Source organism: Phyllosticta capitalensis, assembly GCF_038381095.1.
Source record: "Phyllosticta capitalensis strain CBS 128856 chromosome Unknown BKA78scaffold_13, whole genome shotgun sequence".
Classification (NCBI taxonomy): domain Eukaryota; kingdom Fungi; phylum Ascomycota; class Dothideomycetes; order Botryosphaeriales; family Phyllostictaceae; genus Phyllosticta; species Phyllosticta capitalensis.
Window position 1 is genome coordinate 1321754 of NW_027117451.1, and position 23886 is coordinate 1345639.

General features: G+C 56.0%; 7 protein-coding genes across 7 annotated transcripts; 5 read left to right on the forward strand and 2 right to left on the reverse strand.

The window, feature by feature from the left end:
* Positions 1-2936: 2936 nt before the first annotated feature.
* Positions 2937-3729, forward strand: BKA78DRAFT_65624 (uncharacterized protein). Its single transcript, XM_066893533.1, has one exon. The coding sequence runs from the start codon at positions 3113-3115 to the stop codon at positions 3608-3610; it is 498 nt and encodes a 165-aa protein (XP_066738869.1). The 5' UTR covers positions 2937-3112; the 3' UTR covers positions 3611-3729.
* A 512-nt stretch (positions 3730-4241) lies between these two features.
* On the reverse strand, positions 4242-5803 carry BKA78DRAFT_357751 (DNA glycosylase; the record flags this gene model as incomplete). The annotated part of the gene is made up of 3 exons (XM_066892272.1): positions 4242-4308; positions 4465-5000; positions 5051-5803. 3 exons carry the CDS (start codon positions 5801-5803, stop codon positions 4242-4244), a joined length of 1356 nt encoding a protein of 451 aa, XP_066738870.1.
* A 695-nt stretch (positions 5804-6498) lies between these two features.
* On the reverse strand, positions 6499-7102 carry BKA78DRAFT_300614 (cytochrome b-c1 complex subunit 7; the record flags this gene model as incomplete). The annotated part of the gene is made up of 5 exons (XM_066887227.1): positions 6499-6603; positions 6649-6708; positions 6755-6863; positions 6933-6961; positions 7016-7102. 5 exons carry the CDS (start codon positions 7100-7102, stop codon positions 6499-6501), a joined length of 390 nt encoding a protein of 129 aa, XP_066738871.1.
* A 601-nt stretch (positions 7103-7703) lies between these two features.
* Positions 7704-8962, forward strand: BKA78DRAFT_334291 (calcium-binding mitochondrial carrier protein Aralar2; the record flags this gene model as incomplete). Its single annotated transcript, XM_066890184.1, has 3 exons — positions 7704-8112; positions 8163-8875; positions 8924-8962. 3 exons carry the CDS (start codon positions 7704-7706, stop codon positions 8960-8962), a joined length of 1161 nt encoding a protein of 386 aa, XP_066738872.1.
* Positions 8963-15871: 6909 nt separating this feature from the next.
* On the forward strand, positions 15872-18096 carry BKA78DRAFT_363764 (Carboxylesterase family-domain-containing protein; the record flags this gene model as incomplete). Its single annotated transcript, XM_066892497.1, has 3 exons — positions 15872-15966; positions 16096-16301; positions 16388-18096. 3 exons carry the CDS (start codon positions 15872-15874, stop codon positions 18094-18096), a joined length of 2010 nt encoding a protein of 669 aa, XP_066738873.1.
* A 552-nt stretch (positions 18097-18648) lies between these two features.
* On the forward strand, positions 18649-19995 carry BKA78DRAFT_357755 (putative cytosolic iron-sulfur protein assembly protein 1; the record flags this gene model as incomplete). The annotated part of the gene is made up of 1 exon (XM_066892273.1): positions 18649-19995. One exon carries the CDS (start codon positions 18649-18651, stop codon positions 19993-19995), a length of 1347 nt encoding a protein of 448 aa, XP_066738874.1.
* A 2059-nt stretch (positions 19996-22054) lies between these two features.
* Positions 22055-23521, forward strand: BKA78DRAFT_357756 (FMN-dependent dehydrogenase; the record flags this gene model as incomplete). The annotated part of the gene is made up of 4 exons (XM_066892274.1): positions 22055-22166; positions 22228-23094; positions 23179-23418; positions 23472-23521. The coding sequence occupies 4 exons, from the start codon at positions 22055-22057 to the stop codon at positions 23519-23521; spliced, it is 1269 nt and encodes a 422-aa protein (XP_066738875.1).
* Positions 23522-23886: the final 365 nt, after the last annotated feature.

A 23886-nucleotide genomic window follows, 5' to 3' on the forward strand; every position in this document is an offset into this window, starting at 1 on the left:
AAGCGTATCGCTCCCCCGCCCCCTCCTTCGTCTCTGCCACACCTCAACACACCCCTCACTCCAATCCTTCATGTCACTTTTCTCATTGCATCCCTCACTCGCGGCGGCTGTCCCTCCCGCTGCTCCGCATCCGCATCCGCACCCCCTCCATCCATCTCTCCCAGGATCTTCTCATCGTCGTCTTCTGTCTAGCGCTCCCGCCTTTCCGCCGCACAGCATTGACGCGCATCGTCTTCGACCAACCCACCCTGTTTCTATTTTTTGCCATCCATCCCCTCCGATCTGTCTTCCCCCAGTCCATGGTCTCCACTCTTGATCCCTCCCTTGCCGGCCTCGAGCGTCGTCGTCGATTTTTTGACACGTCAGTTTTTTTCTTCGTTCCACATCTCACATTTTTTGCTTTCTTTTTTTCTTTTCTCCTTCTTTGATCGCCTCCGTGGAGCTCTTCCGTCTCCCCTTCCGCCGCTACACACATACCGCTAGTCACTACTGCTTGCTAGGTTCTCTGCACCACAGTCGTCTCCACTCACTCCATCTAAGGAGTACATACATACCCCAGACCCCTCCCCTCCCTTTACCCCTTCCTCCTGCTCCCCCCGGCCGCCTGTCCTCCTGCTTCATGCGCGTCAACGTCGCCCCACTGCCAGACTGTCAGCTTCCGCGCTTTCTCCATAGCATCTGGCGTCTGTCTGTCCGCTTGCTTGCTTGCTTGCTTGCTTGCGCGCGGTATCACGACGGGTAGGTAGGGTATCCGTATGTAGACCCCTACCCCACTCCACTCCATTTCCCTCCGCCCTGCTCCAACAACCCCGTCCCGCTTCGCCTCTCATCGCCTCTTCTCTCCTGACTGCTTCATGCGAGGGTCTTTTGTCTGGCTTTCTTGACAGGGGAGGGGGAGGTGCGGATCGGAGGGAAGGAAGGGTGGTGGATGGTCATGGATGGGCGATGGCTGCAAGCAAGCAAGCATGTTGATTGCTGTTGCGTCTTCGGGACGCGGGAGCGGAGCGTCGCCGTCGGGGAAGCTGACGGATGGCGGACTGGCTGTCGCGCATACTGTACACGCATTGACGCTTGCTTGCTCGTCTCTGTCTGTCTGTTGAGGACTTGAGGTGTCTCTCGGCTGATTGACAGACAACCGGTGACAGACGACAAGCGACAAGCGAAGCTCATCAGTGACTCTGTCTGGACAATCGTCGTCGTCATCGTCGTCGTCGTCGTCGAGGTTGACCACGGCAACCGCCTCCCGCATCCCACACCCCCCAAGCCCAACCACATGTCCCAATTCAATTTCTACCAGATCTAGAGTCTAGACCCTGGCTGCCCCTGGCCCTAACCATGCCTACCTAGCCCGCCCGCCTGCCTCCCTGCCTGCCTGCCTCGTTCCTTGTATCTACGTATCTATGTAGCTCCGGTCTGGCCTGGTCTGGTCTCGCCTGCTCCGGTCTGCTCTGCTCTGCTCCGCTCTCGTCTCGCTGACCGGCGGAAGGAAGCCCTCTCCGTATTCTACCAGTGCAGTCAGCCACTCACAGCTCCCACACCCCCCGTTCAGTCAAACCAAGTCAAACCAGTCAAGTCAAAACAGTCACTAGTCAAGCCAGTCCATCCATCCATCTCTTCTCCATAGACACGCGTACAAGCCAAGTCAATCCATCCAATGCATACCCAACATCCAACATCCAACATCCAACATCCAACATCCAACATCCAACATCCAACATCCAACATCCAACATCCAACATCCAACATCCAACACCACTCACTCATCCATGTAGCAGCCAGCCGTACACACACCTACCTAGATAGCGACAACACAAGCACGAGCCCAATCAAGTCTCGTTACTACGTGGACGAATAACTCAGTAAAAGGCGCGCGCGTACTTATATAATATCCTGCGTCGTGCATCGTTCACAGTCGTTTGTCACTTAACTCGCCTTTCACCTTTATTTACCGTTCTCTCTCTCACTCTCTCTGCTGCGCCAGACGAGACCACGGCGAACAATTTCCTCTTTGCCTTTCGGCTTCGGCGCCCCATGCAGGTTGGCTGTTAGAAGTTGGCAGTAGGAAGTCGACGCCGTTCCCGCCGTGAATGATGCTGCCGCTGCCGCCTGGAGTACAGTACAGTAGGTGCGAAGGATTCCAGTCAGTCAGTCAGAGTCTTCTCGTCGTTGTTATCTATTCATCAGGGGGTATGTATGCGTAGTAGTGCTGGATAGATACTACATCTACATGTATAAAGATTGATGCTGATGATGAGGGTTGAGAGTTGAAAGTTGAGATGCGGCCAGCAGTTTGTGTTGAACAGTCGGCCTGCCCCATTAATATTTGTGTCAGATATGTATATATCCTATGTACATGCTGCTGCAAAAGCAAAAGCACAACCAAAACCATTACCGCTTAATCCCAGCTGTCCCCCTAAACGAAAAATCTTCTTCGTGTATGTGCTATGCGTCTGCACAACTGGACCAGCAAACGAACCAGACGACCGAGTAAGTGCTTTGTAGCAGATGCCTCTAGACAAGCAAGTACATATATACCTAGTCAACTAGACGACGAGCCGACGGAGGAGCAGACCGGCAGCCAGCCAATTCATAGAAATCAAATCTCCACGGCCGTGTCAAACCAGCGCCGCTGCACATATCAATCTGTTCCAAAAAAAAAATGACCCCAAATTCCAAAAAACTTCACTTCACAATACAAATACACACGTTCTAATTCTCCACCATTTCCCCGTCCGTCTTGACTCATCTTTAATCTGCAGAATGGAATCTCTCTCTCTTTGCCCGGATGCAGTAGTCACCAGTCAGTTCAACCCTACTTACTGCTTTCCTCCCATTGCGCACGTTGTCAGTTGGGGATGGAGGTGGATAAAGTGGGTGCGATGGACATGGTTGGCTTTGTAGCCATGTATGTAGCTAAGAAAGACACCACCCCATGTTTAATGGCAAATGTTATCCGCTTCCTCTAAAATAATGCCTCCCTACAAGGTGAGGAAAAGAGAGACCCGGGCATTGGATGATATAAGGAAAGGTGACTGACTGGCAAGAGAACGGAAGATATGTAGAGCTCGACTCGATCAAGCTACGAGGATGATGAGTGGACGCTGACTTTACTATGAAAGCCGGCACTCTCTCGCTGTTCAACTGCTCCTCCAGCCATATCAAACTCAGGCCAAGCGTAGGTATGCTGAGGCCTTCAAGATGGCACATCATGACAAGCAGACGCCCTGGCTGCCTCCCACCCCATCAGTTGCAAACCACCCATCTTCGCACATGGGGACCGCGCGGGCAAACAGCTCAACCAAACCAACCCCTCGCGCAGCACCACCGCACCTCCAACTCCCGTCTCAGCGCAGTCGTCGTCGTCATCGCCTCGTCCTCCTTCACCGCCAGAAGCCAAACAGCCCATCCCCCGACCACGGCCGCCTCTTCCCAAACAGCCACCGACCGCCACTCACTCACCCACTCCCCTCATTCCAGCTTGTGGCTAGGTGTGGACAGCAGGCGGCAAAAAAGAAGACGACGACACGACGGGATGAAACAGGCGCCAGCCACCATCGCTGCCTTGCGACGCCGCCACGGTGGGCGCGGCGCCCCTGATCTGGTGGCGTGATGGCGTTTGTCTTACTTTGAAAAGGGTTGCGGCGGCGGCGGTGGCGGTTCGGTGCGTGCTCGAGCCAGGCAGCCAACCATCCAGCCAGCAAGCCAGCAGCCCAGTGTGTGTGGTGGTGTGTAATGGAGGGTTGGACGCAGGTGCGTGTGGATGAGTGGGATGTGTGTGGCAGATGCAGGTGCAGGTACGAGTGGGAAGGGAAGTTTTTTCTCTCTTTTGGGTCGCGCGCCATGTCTTGATTATTTTTGTGATGACGATTCTTTTCGTTTGCTTGGACCTCTTAATTGTTTCTTTCTTTCTTTCCTCGACTGGTCCCGTGGTGGTTCATGGATGCTGAGCAATAACGAATGACTTTTGAGGACGAGGGGGGCTGTCTCGCCCGGCCTGTCTGCCGTAAGGCGGCGGCGGCGACTGCGGTTCGGTGCGGTTCGGCTCATCATGTCTTGCCTTGTGTCTGAGATGATGGTTTCCAGGTCGATGGAATGGATGGACGGGGGGAAATGAGAATCAAAGTGATGCCAGACAGACTCAACTCCTGGCTCGTGACTGAAGTCGACTGGCGGTGTAGGTTGTGGAGGTTTGGGTGGCGGCGGTAAGGCGGCGGCGGCGGTGGGCGTGTGGCTTGCTTCCCTCAGTTGTCTTGGAGCGCGTCAACGTCCGTGTCTTCGATGCGCCACATGTACCACATGAAGAGTGACCTGGTGGATGGAACGTCAGTCACGTGTTGGCAACTTCATGTTGGCCAAGGCAAAGCATGCAGATGACGTAGATGGACGAGAAGGAAGGACTTGTGGTGGATGTTGAAAAGTGTGGTGGTGACTGGCAGATTGGGGACCAAGACAAAACCAACTTACCTGTATGGCTGGAACGGTTCACTCAGCTCCAACATCTCCTTCTCCGTCATGTACTTCCACTTCTTGCCGTCCAGCCCGCCCTTGACCTTGCCCTTGCCATCCTTTGCAATTTGGCCCGCCTTTCTCTTCAGAGCATTCACGTCTCGCTTCTGCCACGCCGCCATGCCGCGCTGCACGCCAAGGTCGCCTGTGCTAAACACATCCATCCGCTTGAGCGTAAAGACGGAAAACATCTCGACGCTCCAACGGCCCAGTCCACGCACGGCGATCAGCATGTCGAGGAGTTCATCGTCCGAGGCTGCGGCGAGCTTGGCCGCCGAGAGCTCGCCAGACACAAACTTTTGCGCGATGCCGATGCAGTATTCGGCTTTGCGTGCGGACAGGCCGGCGGTGCGGAGGTGCGCGACCGTTGCAGTCGAGACCATGGATGGAGTGGGGAAGAAGTTGGAAGTGGTAAATGGACCGTTGGGAGATGAAGACTCTTCAAAGAGGGCAATGAAGCGGTTCTTGATGGAGCGAGCAGCGGCGCCAGAAACCTGCTTTGTTAGCTTGGCGCTTGATTAATTTGAAAGGGCAGAGTAGTCACCTGCTGTGCCATGATGGAGCTGATGAGCGCCTTGAACGGCTCAACTTCTTCCTGAAGACCCTCTGGGCTGAACATCTTGCAAGGGTTCTTCTCGATGAGCGGCTGGAGACCAGGGTCAATCTTGATGAGGTGCGCTTCTGCCTCTTTCAGTAGAGTCTCTGTCGTCAATGCCGGGTGTGCTTGCGAGTCTGCTCCCTCGCCATCTGCTGGTGCCTTGCGCAGGTAGGTGACGCGCGATCCGCCAGGCGTCTTGAGAGCGGCATTGGAGGCGTGAGGCTCTGCTGGACGTGGCGCCGAAGGAGACGACTGGCTCTCAACTTCAACCTTGCGACGCTTTTTGGCGTCCGGCGTCTCAGGTGGAGGCATGCTAGGTGCCTTTTCTTTGATCGGAGAAGAAGTCGTCACTTTGCGACGCTTGGTGGCTGGCGGCTGTGGTGGTAAAGGCACCATTCCAGCGTCGTCCTCGACGGGGGCAGATTCCGCCATTCTTTTGGGCGGTCGACCACGCTTCGCAGGAGCTTTTGATGCACCTCCCGTTGCTTTCGATGTCTCAGGGACTGCTGGCTCCCCATTGACTTCCTTGCTCTTTGCCTTTCGTCCTCGACTCTTGGTCTCTTTGATGTTGGCCGCGGGACCAGCCGCAGCATCAGAATCTCCATCCGCCTTCTTTGGAGCTGGAATGGCAATCCCGCCTGCGGGACTGACGGTTGACCTGGCCTGCAGGCGTACTGAGCGTCGTGTAGTCATGGACATGATGGATGCAGGGATGTGCGGGGAAGATGACAGAAGAAAAAGGCGAGATGGGTTTGAAAGGGAAGAAGAAGCAAGCCGCAGTTGGAGAGGAGGTCTATGTTTCGGGTGCAAAGCTAGTTCCAAGGCTTTCGTAGTGAAGGGTGTGTACTTTCGCATTTGGTTGTGAAGTGGATTCGCTGAGGTGCGCGAGCGATGACGTGAAAGTGAAGTTCCCGCTTTCGCGCAGTCACTGGATTGGGCGGTCCCACATCGACTGCTTTATGGCAACGCACATCTTGGCAGCTTACTTTCAACGCCAGAGTCAAATTAAATTGCGTGCATTTGCTGCTTTACCCCCCACGCCCGCAGTATGTTCTCAGGACAAGTCCAAAATGCAGTGGTAAATCTCCTCCGAGACAACTCCGCAGTCTTGGACTTGGCACTTGATGTCTGCAAGGCAGACCAAAGGCGCGCATATTGTCCGCAGCCTTGTGAGGCCATTTCTATGGCATTGACCTCTCTATACGACCGTCATCGCTCATTGCTGACCCAAAAGTGTTTTGTTCGAAACGTACGCACGAAAAGCGTCATGATCAGAAAATTGTCAATCCCGCTCCTTCTGCTATGATACAGTCTAAACCAGACGAACGGTTGGCAACTGCCCCCTGCCGCTTTGAGGGCACGTCTCCAGTTTCGCCTCCATCCAAGCTCCCCGTTTATGCCTTGGTTGCGGGCTTCTTGATGGTCAGGTTCTCGAGGTCCTCACGCTCGGCCTTCTCAGCCTCGATTTCCCGAATGATGGGGCTCAGGTAGGGGGTGTCCTGGTATTGTCAGCTCCGGAACACCGTACGTTGAAATTTACGCACCTCCTCGGGCTTGGTCCACTGCTCCTTGGGGAGCAATTGATGCGACAGCGAGCACTGGTACTGTCAGCTTGCGCCCAGCTAGACTTTCAATTGTAGTCGGATTTACCTGGAAAGCGCGGCGCATGCGGAAAACGCGGTCGTAGGACTCCTTGGGAGAAAGGCGCTTGAGGGCCTTGAGGACAACCTCGCTCTCCTCGGGGATCAAGTCATCGGCCCTGCGTGACCAAGGGTCAGCTCAAGATGCAGAGCGCGGCCAAAGGCGATTGGGGTCGGCAGAGACGTACCTGAGGCCAATCTTGCGGTAACCAGCGAGCTGCAATCGGGGTCAGCGCGAGCGGTCCTGAGCAGAATCAAAAGATGGACGCACGTCGGTGTACCAGTTGGCGAGGGGGGTCATCCAGCGGCGGAGCCACGGACGCTTGACGATGAAGTTGGTGAGGGACGGGGCGCTCATTGTGGCGGTTGAGAAGCGGAGGTGCGGCGGAGATGGCGGACGTGAGGGAGGGTAGGTAGGCAGAGGTAATGTTCAAGTCTTCGGGCGGCTTTGTTTGATGTGTTTGACGCCGCCCTCATTGGCTCGCGCCGCTCTCGGGCCGAGCTGGGGACGGTGGCCGCCGGTTGCTTGGAGGCGCCGTATTACACAACGGCCATGACTTGTTGAGTGCAGCTATCTCGTCTCAGGGCTCGCGTCTCGTGCTCGCTGCATCCCCCACCCCGGCTTCTGACGTCCGCCGCCCTCGTCGTCCAAATAATCTCCATCCTCACTTGGTCCTCGACGCCTCCCTGTCCGACTCTGCCTTGCGCCCCTCGGCAGTGTACTGAGCGCTGCTCCAGATCCGTCCTCTCGTCCCCAGCTCTCCCTCTGCCAATTCGCCCGCCCGTCCATGGAGATCACCGTCAACCGTTGACCTTCTAGTGCTGCGGGGCCGCACACTGCGGAGGCGCTTTACAACACGCGGGAAGTGCGGCCTCCCTCTGCTTTTCGGACCTCGACTGGCTGCTCTCTTGGACCCCGAGGGCTCACACTACTGCGGTAGACAGGCGCACTTCCCAACATGACGACTCCAACTTCGGCTGCGCCAAAACCCACAACCAACAGCAATGCCTCCGCCTTCACCGCCAAGCTGTCCGGCTACGTCGCCAAACTGCCCTCTTCCAGTATCAACAGCTTCTGTGGGGCCATGGCCGGCGTCGCCTCGGGAATTGTCACCTGTCCGCTCGATGTTATCAAGACAAAATTGCAAGCGCAAGGGGCCTTTCGCCGGGCAGCCCCCCAGTCAAGAATAGCACCCTCACAAGCACTCTACAACGGACTCTTTGGAACGGCGCGGGTCATATGGCGTGAAGATGGCATCCGCGGCATGTATCGGGGCTTGGGCCCGATGCTTTTGGGATACCTGCCGACGTGGGCGGTGTACATGAGTGTGTACGAAGGCTCAAAAGATTTTTACTACAGCAACATAGGTTCGTAGTATGCGCCCTTTGTTCAGACGAGGCTGATGGAACCGCCAAAGAAAACAAATGGCTGGCCCGCATCAGCGCATCAATCACCGCCGGCGCCTGCTCTACCATAGCCACCAACCCGATATGGGTCATTAAGACGCGCCTCATGTCGCAAGTCAGCGCGCGCGCCTCTGAAGATGCGCGCCCACCATGGCACTACAAAAACACCCTGGATGCTGCACGCAAGATGTTCCGCACCGAGGGCATCGCCTCGTTTTATTCGGGGCTGGGCCCCGCGCTGCTCGGCCTCACCCACGTGGCCATTCAATTCCCGCTGTATGAGTATTTCAAGACGCAGTTCACGGGGCTCGAAATGGGCCAGACAGAATCGCAGCGCGAGGTGGATCCAGCCAGCCAAACGCTGGGCATCCTCGCCGCCACATTCCTCAGCAAGATATGCGCCACGAGCGCAACGTACCCGCACGAAGTCCTGCGGACACGCCTGCAAACGCAGCAACGCGCCATCCTGCCCTCGCACTCCCCCGAGGAAATCTCGTTTCGCGGCAGCCTCGAGCACGGGGGCAAGCCGCGGCCCCCTGGCACCGCGTCCTCGGACGGCATGATCAACGTGCCGCGGTACCGCGGGCTCATCCGCACGTTCAAAACCATCCTGAAGGAGGAGGGCTGGCGTGCTTTTTACAACGGCATGGGGACCAACATGGTGCGCGCTGTGCCCGCGGCCATGACGACGATGCTCACGTTTGAGATGCTCAAGAAGGCTTGCGTCAGCCTGCAAGAGGCGGCGGCTGCAGAGGCATTGGCGGCTCAGCAGGAGGAACAAGCGGCGGCGGCGGCGCAGCGGTCATCATGAGTGACCTGATTTATACATACTTTTTTACGTACCTTCTATGAGAGGAGGGGTACATATAGGGGTTTCCCTGGCGGCGAGGGGGAAATACCCGCAATCATGTCCATTTTCAGCATCATTGTGTGCCAGAAGCTTTTCCAAAATGCCCCAAGACTTTTTCCAAAGCTCTTCCATGGTCCTTTCTTTTTGCCATCTTCTCATACCTGATTGGAGCAGCAGCGGGGTTCATTGGAGGAGGCACGGCATTGGCATTGGCATGGTATGGTACGGGAAGTCAGCTGCCTTGCTCCAGGTAGCAAGCCGTTGATCAAGCGAAACGGGGCGAGAAAGCAGAAGGAGCGGCGTCAAGGGTCTGTCTGTCTGCCCGGGTTGGTTAGTTGGTTGGTTAAGATCTGCTCCATCTATTTACTGCCATCTGCAATTTCCCATTTTTCTGATCAGAGAGCGAGGGTGCCAGTCAATCACCCATTTTCCCAATGCTTTCAAGTTTGTCCCCCCCTCTTTCGCCTACACTACCTCGTCAGTCGTCACACCTTTCCCTCTTCCCCTTCCAAGCGAGCGCGCCCCGTCCGTCTTCATCGCATCCCTCATCTCAGATCATCTTTGTTTGCTCACCTACCGGCATAGCCAACCAACCCTCCATCTTGTCCATCTCTACAACCAATGATCAGTAATTCGAGTGAAGGGAAAGCTTCCGGAGAAAAGCGATGGTTCGTCTTCTCTTCGACAGTGCTGGGTTTTCGTGGAGTAGTCCTTTGCCGTCGTGTCTTGTCGCACACTGCCTGATTGCATGGCCTCCTCTGTTTGAATGGTTTCTCTTTTACTGGCTTTGCTGGCTTTGCGGATCAATTGCAACTCGACTCTTCGACTGCCCGCCCGCTTGGTTCTGAGACCTTGGACTTGTGTTTGGTTCTTGGATCTTGTCTTTTGCGCGGCAATCCATGATGGTGGTGAGCAGCGGCAGGCGGATGTGATGGCAGACGGCGGCATCGAGTGCTGCTTGATTGGATGACTGGTGGGTTCGAGTTCGCGTTCGAGGCGCGTCTGCGGTGCGCGGCTCGCCCGCCAAAAACAGTAATTGCACAGCTCATGCATCACACGCAGGTCCAGGACCCAGTGCTTGCTCTGTTGACACTTTTTCACAGACACTCGCAGTCCTTGTGTCGACTTGGAGACACAGGAAAGGGAAGAAGCGAGGTTTATATACCTGTCAGGTGGGAGCACAGACAGTCGACTGGGCAGAGGGACTAGTGATGGCTGAGTATTGTGCATATGCCACTCGAAGCCTGGGCTTTTGCGCGTGGCAGCACGCGGTGTTGAGCTGCCACATGATCTCGTGCGAGCCGCCTCTGCGGGTATTAAAGAGGGTCCAGTCGCGGCGTCTAGGTGCTCGATATTGGGCTGTGGCTTTCGAGTCGCAGTAAACACGAACTGGCCGGGCTTCACTCTGTGGTCTGCCTTGTGTGGACTACAATGAAACACGGAACTTTTGCTTGCTCTCTCTGGGGCTCTCGACTTCGTCCTTGTCACTTTCACATTTCAGGGGTTACTCAGGGGTTGTTGCCGTCCTGCTATGTTGAGCAATATCAACCACAGAGCTGAAAGGCAGCGCCATTTAGTGATGCTGTGTGTCGTGATCTCGCTTTCTTGTTGCACTGTGGAGCTGTCAAGTGAGTTTACTCCCTGATATGTGGCGAAGTCCGACCTTCAGGGGAGAAACGAGAAGACAAACAGTGGACCACTCGGCTTTCGCAGTTAGTCGAGCCAGACAGAGAGCACAAGCACAGTCAGATCTATCGTATTGATGCAGTCTCGTCAACCGGCGCGCTGGCTGTTGTCGACAGCAGAGCAGACTGGCAGCGGAGAGGGGAAGTTTTATACCCGCAGAAGCCCGCGCTTGCTTGTGCGTGATCGGAGCACGGTCGTCACGTTTCCCCTCCGCCGCTTTTTGGGCTGTGTTCTGGTCCTGTGATCTGCTCTGCGATCTGCTGGCAGAATCTGCTATAAAAGCTGCGAGGTGGTGGCGTTTCTGCTTCACTGTCCACCAAACTTTTGGCTTGAAAGTTACAAGATCGAAGTGCCGACTGACGTGGCGCAGAGAGTACGAGTTCTTGACTTTGGCGGTCTGTGCGCCATGTCACTTTTGCTCTTGTGGTTTGTCCGCAGAACTCGGACTCAGACCTTACGCGTGCCGCGCTGAGTCGATGCGTCATTCGAGAACTCGAGATGCTGAGCAAGAAATTTTGATCATGGTGAAAAGCAGCGTCTTTGGTTGATGGTGTTGGCTGCAGTGATATGTTACACAGCTTTTTGGGAAATTGGATGGGAGGTACGGAAAAACCAAAAAGTGCCATCGATTCAGCTTGGAAGTGCCTCACCAGTGGGCCACCACCAAGTCAGCTTCAGGGTCCTTCTGAGAACCAAGCAGGCACTGATGAGTGGGAAGAATGAGTTGAAGATCTGGGTCAATTTATACGCGCAAGACTCCGCTCTCCCTCGCGCGTGACTTCCAATTGTCATGTGCACTCTTGCACCCCTGATTCTGCCGGTTCAGTCCCTGATTCCTATCATCACTATAAAAGACGACAGACAGGGAGTCCTTCTACCTCGCCATCCGCTGGGGTGATCCAGCCTCTTGAACTTCATTCGAGGACACGTTTACTGCTCGGCACCTAGTCTTCACCCCCAGCTCACTGCTTTCCTGTCGGAAGCTACCCTGCGATTCACTTGTTGCCTGTCCTTGGTTGGTTGCACATTCTTTTCTACAAAACGCTGAGTTTGAACGTTAGGCGAGAAGCGGGATCCGGTTTAGATGTTGAGCAGCATGACTGATCAATGATGCATCTCCTCTTGCGATTCTCACCGTGGCTTCGCGTCTTCCACATAGCCTCCGGACTACGGAAGGCGCGGATGAGAGACCGACGTGAACGAAGGCCAGAGTATTGCATCCGAGAGGAAGGAACCGGCAAAAGTACGTACACCTCTATGTTCTGTCGAGGACAAGGAAATGCTGTGGATGCTGAAGCAGTAGAGCACAAGTAGCCGAGACTTGAGGACCAATTTATATTCGCGGAAAGATCACATCTCGCAGGTGATTTCTGAGTCACATGTGGAGGCACAGACCCCTGGATTCTCCTGGGCGTCGCTCGCGCTGGTATAAAAGCTCGCACTTTTGTAGCACTCTACCGTCTATCCACTTGGCTCTGCCCCACTACCACAACTATGGTGTGAAAGTTCTTGAAAACCTTTTACTTGGGTCTCTGTGGCTTTTGCGTGTTGGTTTATCGTCAACGCCGATGAGCACGTCAGCAGTCATGAAAGCATTAACTTTTGGTGAGGTAATGCCACGACTTTGATCGTCGAGGGTAAACCATCACTATGTCTCAATGAAGGTTTCCAGTCAAAATGCATGATCTCCTACGTTCTCCCCTATTTGGCGGAACAGATCAAATTTGGCTGCAAAGACAGAGAGTATCGCAGATCCTCGGACAGATACACCCACAGTCGACCGCTTTGTTGAGCAGAGCAGCCTGGTCGCAGGCGTCTGGCTTTGACGCAAAGCAATCAATGTGGCGACGGGAGGGAGTCTTTTATAGACAGAGAAGCGTGGAAGTGCGCGTGGGAAAATCACATGTCCTCCTGCAACCCCCTGAAACACTCCGATTGGCCAGTGTTACCTATCGGTCTTGTATAAAAGCTTGCACGTTTGCAGAACTTCTACTCTTCATCCGCTAAGCCCTTCTTCTACCATTTTCATGGACGACAAAAGCACCATACTTCCTGTTCTCACGTCGCGATTCATTCACACGACTTCTTTGGAGCTCGCGTTCTGGCATCTCGTACCAACTGATGGATTGGTCGGCAGTCTTGTGGAGCATTCATTGGCAAGGAAAAGCAGCAGCATTGATCGTTCCGGGGGAGATCATCATCATTAGTCAATGACGTTTTGATCTTGCAGTCTCTCAAGCTTCCGGCTGTTCCACACAAGTACAGACAACCACGAATGAAGGCCGTGACTGGAGAAGTAGACAGTCAACACGACTAGAAGACCTGTACAGCAATGGAAACTGGACGTCAGTTAATGACGAGATTTGACACAGAGCAAGCGAACAGCCAAAGCAGGGAGCGTATTATAGGCAGCGCAGACGTCCGCGCGGAAGAGTCACATGGCCTTCCGCGAGCCCCTGAGCCACTCCAGTCCGCCGCTGTTGCCTGCCAGTCGACTATAAAAGCTCGCTCACTGGCACGACTTGAAATGCACCAGCGCACTAAAGACCATAGCAACAACTCCAACCATGTTATGAACTGTCGGCTTGTTTGGCTCTCGCTTTGTCCATCACTGAAAATCAACGCACTGCTCTCTGAGCGCGGGTTCAGGAGCCCAAAACATGTCTGTCGGGCTCCATTTCGAACTATCTGAGGATGACTCGATTGCTCAGTGGTGAAAAAAGGGCAGAGAGGCATTGTTGATTAACAGTGTATCTGTTCCTTACGCTTTCGTGTTGAACCACATTTTGAGTTGCTGAGGACAGACCATGAAACAACTGACCTGTCTCTGCGACCATCAAGACCGGTGCAACAGAGGTGAGAAGAAAGAGAAACGGGGAGACCAAAAGAAGTACCTGTGATTGTCGGGACCTTCAACAAGCACAGTCGTCTGTTCCTGAATGAGTTGTACCTTCGGGAGTCAAGGGTTGAGTGAGTGCTGAGGCTTGGATGCAGGAAAAGCCAGCATATTTATACACAGAAACCTCGCACAGCGAGTGATGTCAGCGCGTACCACGCTCGACACGTGTGACAGCTCAGTCACCAGCCCCTTTTCGCGCCGGGCATGTTCCGGCATCCGCTGCAGCCCCTGAACTTCTACAAAAGCCCGCAGACATTGAGTAGTTTTGCATGACCAGTCCACTGACGCGGCAACGAAGATACGGGTTTGGGATCACTTAGCAACTTACTGTGTGGATCGCGGTTTTTGGCCTTCAGAGCTCAATTTTTGGATCCTCCTGTGACAACCGTCGGTTGACAGACAATCACTTTCCGCCTCTTGCGTGCAGTTTTGGCGATGAATAGAGCCAGCATGAATGGATGATGTTGAAAAGCTACACCACCAACCCGCATTGTTCACCGTTTCTACACTGTGCAGCCGAACACAGGATGTTGACAGTCTCTACAGGTATCGGAATGGCAGATTGCTGGCGGAAAGAAAGTGTCGGCAGTCCAAGTATGGATGAAGTGGGTTGATCCAGAGCAACCAACTCGGTGACAGTGGGAACCCAGTTCCAGGCCGTTCTCACCGGCCGTTGGAAGCAAAGTGCGCATCGAAAGAACTGCAGACCGCGCAAGGACGGTGACTTTTATAGGCAAACAGCTGCGTAGGTAGCAGCTGGACACACGCAGGTAGGCTCCAAAGTAGTCAGTCGCAAAGCGTGACCAAGCTCGAAGAAGAAGTCATGTGCCGTCAACTTCCACGCTCCTTACCCACTGCTCTCCTATTTAAACCTCGCCACCTGCAGCAGTACCGCCGCATCAACCAACCCCCAGCAATCCTCAGCTGCAAAATCCACTGGGGTGGTCAGACACTGTTGGTCTTGGTGCGCGGGGTGTGTGCCCCTTTCCAGCCATCCAACCGAAGAGCCGACTGGTCTTGTGTGCCCTGGTTGTTTCGTTCTCTTTCGCTCTCGCCCGAGTATTGGGCAGAGTCAACAGGACGCAGCATCGGTGTGTTGTGTGGATTGTAGAGTAATGAAATTCTACACCACTGCTTGTCAAGTCGTCAGACAACATTGTCTGACGACGTCGAAGAAAAATCAGGTTGACCGGACGGACTACCCGGTCTAAGAAAGAGCCCGTGAAGGAAAGTCGGAGAAAAGGTCGAAACATATAGCTTTCAAGCAAGAGGCCGAGAGCCGCAGTGCCCGTTGGTTTGAGGGTATCTTCGGCGCCGATGGCGAGGATGTTGAGGTCGAAGGGGAGAGAAGCGGGCGTGCGGTATTTGTAGCCGCCAAATCGGAAATCCTCCACGCAGAACTAGAGCGTGATTTGCGGCTACGTACATAGCAGACTCTGACTTGAACTGTTGGCTGTGATGCTGCCACGCTTTCAATCATGGGCGCGCTGGTTCCGTTTTGGACGTCCCGTGAGGAACCACATGGCTTCCTGACCGCCGCACCTTTGCGCGTCTTCCCAAATCCCAATGCTTCTCGCACGCACAATCTGCGTCCCCATCATCAGCACACAACAGAAAACACACAAACACGCGCATTTCCGGGCAGGCAGCAAGGCAAAACCCACCGTGATTGGGCGTCGTCCATATACCATGCCTACCCCTGAAACGAAGCAGTTCTCGACGCTCCAACCCCCGACACACGCGTGCCTCGACTTCTCCGCCGGGCATTCGAAGCGACGCGCCGGACTTAGTCGGTCCTAACGCTGCGTGCCGATGACTGGGATAGTGAGAGAGCCGCGTCGAGTTCGGCTCGTATTCGGATGCGTGCCGTGGACGGCGGCGTCGAGCTGCGGACTAGTACTCTACCTCCTCCTGCCGGAGAAGCACTGGGCTATCAGGCACGCTTGATCAGTAATCTCAGAAGCGTGTGTGCGTGCTTTATTGGAGCTTCGGGGCGCGTGGATGGTGGAGCGCTTGTTGCATTTGCGAACGTGTGGTTGCGAGGGGGTACGCCGGTACGGGGGCGTGGGTTGAATTTGTAGCAAGGTGACCGTTGCTGAGCGAGCGATGAAAGCAAGGACAATCTGTCCGAAGAGAATGAGCGTCTAGGTGGATGCTCAGTCCGTTCTCTATGAAAATTGGTGTGTAGATTTTTCTTCACTTCAGAGGCGCTGGAAACCGATGGCGAATGAGGCCTGGAGACGCAGACCTTGACAATTGTCGTCCTATTACCTGGGTAGTTTGCTATGTGGTTAGCTTGTACAGCTGTACTTCGTAGAAGTATGCTGAAGACAGCCAACGATGCAACTCCCGCATATTGTGTTCCTCTACGACGTAAAGGGTAAGTGTTTGGGTGGCCGGTGCGTAAATTGCCGAAAGACACTGCTAAGTGCGCAGATTCAGATCGAGCTGGGCAAGAGAAAAATCCCGATGGCTTCATTTCAACAGCGTAGTACTCCCCCGGGTATAGCTCCAACCGAGTCTATACAGTTGTTAGCCATTCACTGCACAGAAACACTCGTAGTATTCCCAAACGAGGCATTTCGATCACCGATAAAACCGAGCCCGAGACCGACACTTCCCTTGCAGCAGATGAAGACGTCGTAGATCTGCTCAATTTCAGTGTACATGTGGAGATCAGGCACTCAGAGCACCTGTCGCTGCGGACGAGGCTGCGTAAGTGCTGGCGTGGTGTTTGAAAAGCTGTGCCATGTTCGTTGGATCATGAGCCGAATAGGCGCTTTGTTGTATAAAGACTTCAGGGTGCAACGCGCTGTATGGTGACCAGCGAACCACGACCCTTCACTCTTTCCAGATGTTCATTATTCCTCTCATTGCCGGCCTAGCGGGCCAGGCACTGGCCAAGCCTTTCGCTCGCTCTGCTGCGTCCTATCCCGCAGTCAACACCACGGCCGGCTTCGTCAGGGGCGACGCTTCTCCGTACCGCGACGGAATCACTTCGTACAAGGGAATCCCGTTCGCATCTCCTCCAAGCGGCTCCCTGCGATGGAAGGCTCCCGTTGCCCCTGAGCCATGGGCCGACGTGCTCAACGCAACCACCTTCCGTGACGCCTGCGCTCAGCCTGCCAACACTGCAGGCATCTTTTCCAGCGGCATCGCTGCCAGCGAGGATTGCTTGTACCTGAATGTTTGGACGCCCACTTACAACGAAACCGACGTCACTTCCAAGAATCTTCCCGTTTTCGTCTGGATCTACGGAGGTCGATTTGAAGGAGGCTCTGCCGATGTCACGACGTACGACGGCTCCGGGCTGGCCAGCAAAGACATCATTGTTGTCACGCTCAACTACCGTCTTGGTCCCTTTGGCTTCCTGGCTCATCCCGACCTCAACGAAGAGTCTGGCCACAATGCGTCTGGCAACTACGGTCTGCTGGACCAGCAGTTTGCTTTGAAGTGGGTCCAGGAGAACATTGCCAACTTTGGCGGAAACCCCAACCAGGTCACTGTTGGCGGTCAGTCTGCTGGCTCGGCCAGTGCCTTGGACATGATGTGGAGCCCTCTCTCTCGCGACCTCATCAACGGCGTCATTTCCGAGTCGGGTGCTCGCGGCCCTCACGACCCCGTCACTGGCAGCGCTGCCACGAGCTGGCGGACCAAGACCGCCGCCGAAGCCGAGGGCATCGATTTTGTCAAGAATAGCCTCAACGTCTCGTCCATCGCCGCAGCCCGGAACATCAGCGCCGACGCCCTCCTAGACTATGTCAACGAGAGCGACACCATCTTTGAGGGCACCCAGTTTGCCAACGATTCTTCGGGCTTCATGGAGCCTCCGCTTTGGCGCCCCGTCATCGACGGATACGTCCTGCCGCACACGTACAGCGAGGCTCTTCGCTCCGGTGACCACGCCGACGTCCCAATCCTGACCGGCAACAACAAGGACGAGTCTGGCGCTTCTCCCGACACGGACTACAACGCAACAGCATACAAGACGCTGTACTCGGGAGTGTTCGGCAGCAACTTTTCCTCGCGCTTCTTCGAGCTGTATCCAGGCACCAACGAGACCGAAGCCAGCGAAAACAGCAACGAGCTCTTCCGCGACCTGAGCCGCGTCGGGACGTGGCGATGGTCAGTCGACTGGGCGGCGGGCGGCGCACAGAGCCCCGTCTACACGTACTACTTCACGACGGCGCCGGCCGAGAACCGCGAAGAGGGCGCCTACCACGGCTCCGAGCTGTGGTACACATTCAACAACATTCCGTACGCCAGCTACTCCAACGTCACCTGGACGGCGCACGACCACGCGGTCGAGAGGTCCATGTCGCAGTACTGGGCCAACTTCATCAGGACGGGCAACCCCAACGGCGGCAATCTGACGCACTTTCCGAGCAGTACGAGTGAGGAGAAGCAGACAATGTGGCTGGGTGATTCGTGGGGTTCGGGCTATCTTTCCAAGTCGGAGGAGCGCATCGAGTTTATTGAGAGCTGGTATTCGACGCTGCAGGAGTGGTAGATGGCCCGTTTGTGGAGGGTGCTGGTCAATTGGAGCGTATATACTCCATGTTAGACAGACAGATCAACAGATGTAAATGATCGGCGTGAATCCACATCTCCAAATGAATGAGAGGTTAATTGAAAGCGCAAGTGTTGTAGAAGAATGTTGAATTTAGCTTGTCAGCCTCGAAGCTCAGTCGGATGGCACGCGAGTCAGGGCCAGCGGCGCATGGACCCCCGCCGGCAAGCAATGACGCTGTCCCGAGTCGAAAATCCTCGAGCCCCGCGACTCCAAGACATTACCAATCACAACCACTGTCGACTGCTTGCTTTGCTGTACGCTTGCCTTACTTTCTGGGCTGTTTTTTTTTAGCTTGCAATACTCCGCAGCTCCAGCTACGAGGCCATTGTGCGAGGCGCCTGTTCAATTGCATCGATACGAGGCTTGATAAACAAACGCACTTCAGTCATCACTGCATACGGCTACGCAATCGTCTTCCTCTTCAATTCGCATTCCGCCCGTGTCAGCGGCATCTTTCCTTCCAGCCTACCCATCGCAAACGCCGACACCATGTCTCCCGCCGCCGATTCTTCCTCCAACACTACTCTTGCCTTAAACTCCCTCGCGACCCTGACGCCTCCCTCATCTGCGCGAACATGGATGACGGCGCCGCATCCGACGCTCCCCATCGTCGCAACCGCATCTTCCGACAAGACGGTCCGGGTATACAGCCTGACGTCGTTCACGCTACTGTCCAGCATCGGCGGCGGCCACAAGCGCAGCGTGCGCACCTGCGCCTGGAAGCCGCACGTGGTGGGCGAGAGCGTGCTCGCGACGGGGAGTTTCGACGCGAGCGCGGGCGTGTGGCGGAAGTGGGAGCGGCAGAGCAAGGACAGCTTCGTCGACGACGACGCAATGGAGCAAGACATGGGCGACGACGGCGAGGAGGACGACGAGTGGCGCTTCTCGGTCATCCTTGACGGGCACGAGAGCGAAATCAAGAGCGTGGCGTGGAGTGCCGGCGGGCAGTTTCTGGCCACGTGCTCGCGCGACAAGAGCGTGTGGATATGGGAGGAGATGGAGGATGACAATTTCGAGACCATTGCTGTGCTGCAGGAGCACGAGGGCGACGTCAAGTGCGTCGCGTGGCACCCATCCGAGGACATGCTTGCCAGTGCCAGCTACGACGACACCATTAGGCTGTACCGCGAGGACCTCGACGACTGGACCGCTGTGGCCGTGCTGAGCGGGCACGACGCCACGGTGTGGGGGGTGGACTGGGAGGTGGTGGAAGTGAGCCCGCTGACTGTAGGAGAAGACGAGGAGACGGCAGGGCCAGCAGAGCTCAAAGCCCAGCGGGCGAAGCTGCTTCAGGAGCGCGTGGCAGCAGGACCGCGGTTGGTGTCGTGCTCTGACGACCTGACGGTGCGGGTCTGGCGACGGGTACCGCGCGACACAGCGGCGGCAGCGCAGGGCAAAAACGACATGCCGAGCATCCTTCGCAACAACAGCATCGAGGAAGAATGGGTCGAAGAGGCGCGGCTGCCAAAGCGCCACGAGCGCGCCATCTACTCGGTTGCGTGGAGCAAGCAGACGGGCTTGATAGCCAGCACCGGCAGCGACGGGAAGATTGTCATCTACAAGGAGCAGTGGCTGGCCAAGTCTGACCCGTCTATGGAAGCCGACGTAGCAGCCAACGGCCAAAATGAGGGCGATGCGCCTGCACCCAGCGCGTCGTCATCAACTGCTCTGACGGAATGGGTCGTCGTGGCCGAAGCCGAGGGCGCGCACGACGTGTTTGAAATCAACCACGTCATCTGGGCGACGAGGAGAGACAAAGACCGGCGGACCGAGGACGAGGAGATACTGGTGAGCACGGGCGACGACGGCGAGGTCAAGGTGTGGACGCTGGGTTGATCAACAAGACGCGCAAAGCATGAAAGCGATGCTTCGAGACATGGCGAAGGCGAAATGCTATGGCAATGTCGATAGGGCCTGGTTGGAGTCGAGCCATCCCACCTATGGGCGAACGAAATCGCCACGATGACGGGTTGTCTGATCTACTTGGACATCTGGCCTTGACGCTTGCGTCGGCGCGCGCTTAGACACGGAGCCGGAGGTTTTCAATCAAAGAGAGAGAGGGCGGGGACGACACAGATTACCTAGGAGGCAGAAGAAAGGGAAGAAGACAACCGGCGGGACGGCCAGACAGACTTCCAGACAGCGGATGGGAAATCATCCTGGATAGACACCACGCGCAACGCGCCCAATGACAGCATCTTAGCACCGGCAATAATAAACCATTCCATCAAACACGACCTAGCAAGCGCAAAGAGGCAAGAGACGGATAGGATATGAACAGCTGCTTTCCTTTGGACAACGACATGTGTGCGTGACCCCACGGCGCCTCCTTGGAACTACACCAATCTTCCCAACTCCAACAACATCATTTCCACGCAGCTCCAAACACCATGCCATACCGTCCCTCCGCCGGCCAATCGCCTCAAACGCCCTTGACACATAAGTGCTCAGATCCAGCGTGTTTCGTGTTCCACTTTTTTGTCTGGAAGAAAGTAAGACGGTTCGCCCCGCGATCGATTGAACGGGTGTCTTAGACCACCTTGATGCTCCCCCAACACACCAGCACTCGATTCGACTCAACCCCAGGTATTGAGTTCCTCCCTTGTTCTCTCTTGCCGAGACACAATGTGTATGTAGATCTGATTGGCCAGGCGTCGCGATTCGCGCGGAGGGAGCTCCGGACGGACGGACAACCAGCGGACGACTCGTTGGGTACAGCTCACATACATGGAGGCTACAGCCCACCCGGGACGCGGAAGACAACCAAACCAAACCAAACCATTGTATTGCCCTAAGAGTATGTATGTAGCAGCAGCGGCGGCGGCAAACAGTCGATGGAACTTCCACAATTGACCGCTCTGCTCCTACTACTACCGATCAGATAATACGATGTTTGTATGCTGGAAGTCGCCCATGCTATTATAAATATTTCTTTTGCAGAAGATGGATCACGTATGCTGTTAGCTGCTCACCGGGTGCTCAGTATTGCTTTGGCATATCTAGATGACCTCCTGGTGAGGTGGTGAGGTAGACAGGCAGCTACGCTACTACGGTCCAGCGCTGCCGCGATGCCGTGGCATCCGAGATCTTCCCCAGTTCAGGTGCGTAGGCGCAGCCGTGCGGATTGTCGTAGCACTTGATTCCTAGATTCTTTTTGTACATAGCCCCAGGCGAAACACTGGACCTTAGTACATAGTCAGGAGTGCATGGATACAAAGGCACCTATGTAGGTAGCTACATAGCTATGACATCATGGCCCCAGCACCTCACCTCATTGACCTTCCTTTCCTCCAGTCGCCCTCCCATCTTCAATGGCTGTGTACATGCTTCCGGACCATTATTGTGGCCATTGAGCGTTTCTCAGCACGCCAACACATGAGTTACATGGCAGCACAGCACATGGCACTGTCCATCTGACAGCCAAAAACCATCATCCACCTCCCGGGCTTACAGCAACCCGCTATCGGAGCTCTCTCTACGTCAATTGATTGCTGTCTTGGAGTGAGTGGCGTACTCTACCCACTCTTCCACCCACGCGCGCGTAGATCGGTAGCTACGCTGAGCTACGTCAACGTCAACAGGGGCAGACGGCCGTACGTGAGCCGGGACTCGCAGTCAAGCTTCCTAAGCTTTTGGGAGGGAACGGCGTCTGGCGTGTGCATGCTGCTGCCAAGGGGAGATGCACACCCAGCTGTGTCTGCTTTTGTCTACGCACGATTAAACACACGTCGACTTGCCTACGTACCTACCTATACCACAAAGCATCGTCTCCCCCGCTCTGGTCAACTCTCTTGCAATATACCGTAGGCTCTCTCTTGCGCAAATCGACCTGCCTTTTGTTTCTTGCCTCTTTTGTCTTGCCTCGTCGGTGAGTGTATACTACGGAATTGTCAAAATGGACGCCAAGGGCCCAAACAAGGACACAAGGAGCACGCCGCAATGGGCGCTGTACCAGCGCGAGAACTTTTGGGCAGCCAACGAGGGCAAGGCGCCGCTGTTTGATACGGGTGAGTCGAGAGCACCACCCCCTCCCCCTCATCCCCCTGGCTGATGCACGGCTCCCGCCAGACCCGGCAAACCTCGAAGCGCTGGCGCAGCAGAAGCTGACGCACAACGGCTGGAACTACGTCGCGTCGAACGCGGGGCTCTCGCACACGCACGCGGCGAACCGGCAGGCCTTCTACCGGCACCGCATCGTGCCGCGCATGCTGGTCGACACCAACACGCGTGACACAGCAACGACGCTGTGGGGCCGGCGCGTCGCGGCGCCCGTTGGCTTCGCGCCCATTGGCATCAACAAGATCTACCACCCGCACGGCGAGCTGCCGGTGGCCAAGGTTGCGGGCGAGTTGGGGCTGCCGTACTGCCTGAGCACGGCGGGTAGCCAGCCGATTGAGGATGTCGGGGCGGCCAACGGCGACGGCGGCGTGCGCTTCTTCCAGCTGTACATGGGCCACGACGACGAGCTGACGGCGTCGCTGCTGCGGCGCGCGGTTGCGGCGGGCTTCACGGCTTGCGTCCTCACGCTCGACACCTGGCAGCTGGCCTGGCGCCACCACGACGTCGCCACCAGCAACTACGCCTTCTACCGCGGCGTCGGCGCCGACTTGGGGCTCTCGGACCCCGTGTTCCAGCAGCGTCTGCGCGAGGCCGGCATCGATCCCGTCAAGGAGCCCGAGAGGGCTGGCGCAAAGTGGATTGATGAGAACGTGTGGCATGGGCGGGCGCACACGTGGGAGAAGGTGAGGTGGGTGATGGGGCTGTGGAGGGAGATTTCAGGCGGCAAGCCGTTTGCCGTCAAGGGGGTGCAGAGCGTGGGGGATGCACAACGGGCGGTGGATGAGGGCGTCGACGGCATCGTGGTCAGCAACCATGCCGGGCGCCAGGTTGACGGCGCGGTTGCGAGCCTGGACGCGCTGGAGCGCATTGTCGACGGTAAGCAGAGACCAGAGGCTGCCCTTTTTTTTGTTTCATGCCAGATACGCGGATGTGGCTGATTGATGTGCTTGCTCCCTGCAGCGGTTGGCGACAAGACGACGATTATGTTTGATAGCGGGGTGCGCGGGGCGTCTGATGTCTTCAAGGCGCTGGCTCTCGGGGCCAAGTTCGTCTTTGTCGGCCGCCTCTGGGTTTGGGGGCTGTCCATCATGGGCGAGCACGGCGTGCGCCATGTCATGAAGAGCCTGCTGGCCGACCTTGATATTTTGATGAATGTCGGCGGGTTCCAGAGAGTCGAGCAAATTGACCCGACGGCATTGGGTGAGCTCCTACATTGTAGTAACCTAGGCTCTGAAAATACTGATGGGTTCCAGAATCATCGCCAGCAAGCTACGACTTGGCGGCGACCAAGTCCAAGTTGTAAATGTTGTGGTAGTAGAATGACTTGGCATTGGCAGTAGAAAGAGATGAGAGGCAAACCTTTTTTAATTAGTAGATGCCCCTTGTTGATGCATGTCCCGTGACTTGTGGTTTCGTAGCAGATGAGAGCGAAGTGGCGATTTTTGAGAGGCTCGTGGCAGGGCTTGGTTGATTGCGTCGCATGTGCATCACGGCCGTGGTTGGGTTGGTGTTGAAGAGGCAGTGGAGCCAGCCTAAGCCGAGGCCCCTGTCAGTGCCAGTGCCCCAGGCAGGCAGCACGATGAGGGCGCGTAGGTCCAATTGTTCCGGTCGTCCAAAGAATTGGCCGGGTGAGTGTCAGGTGAAGGGCGACATGGGAAAAGTGTTGGT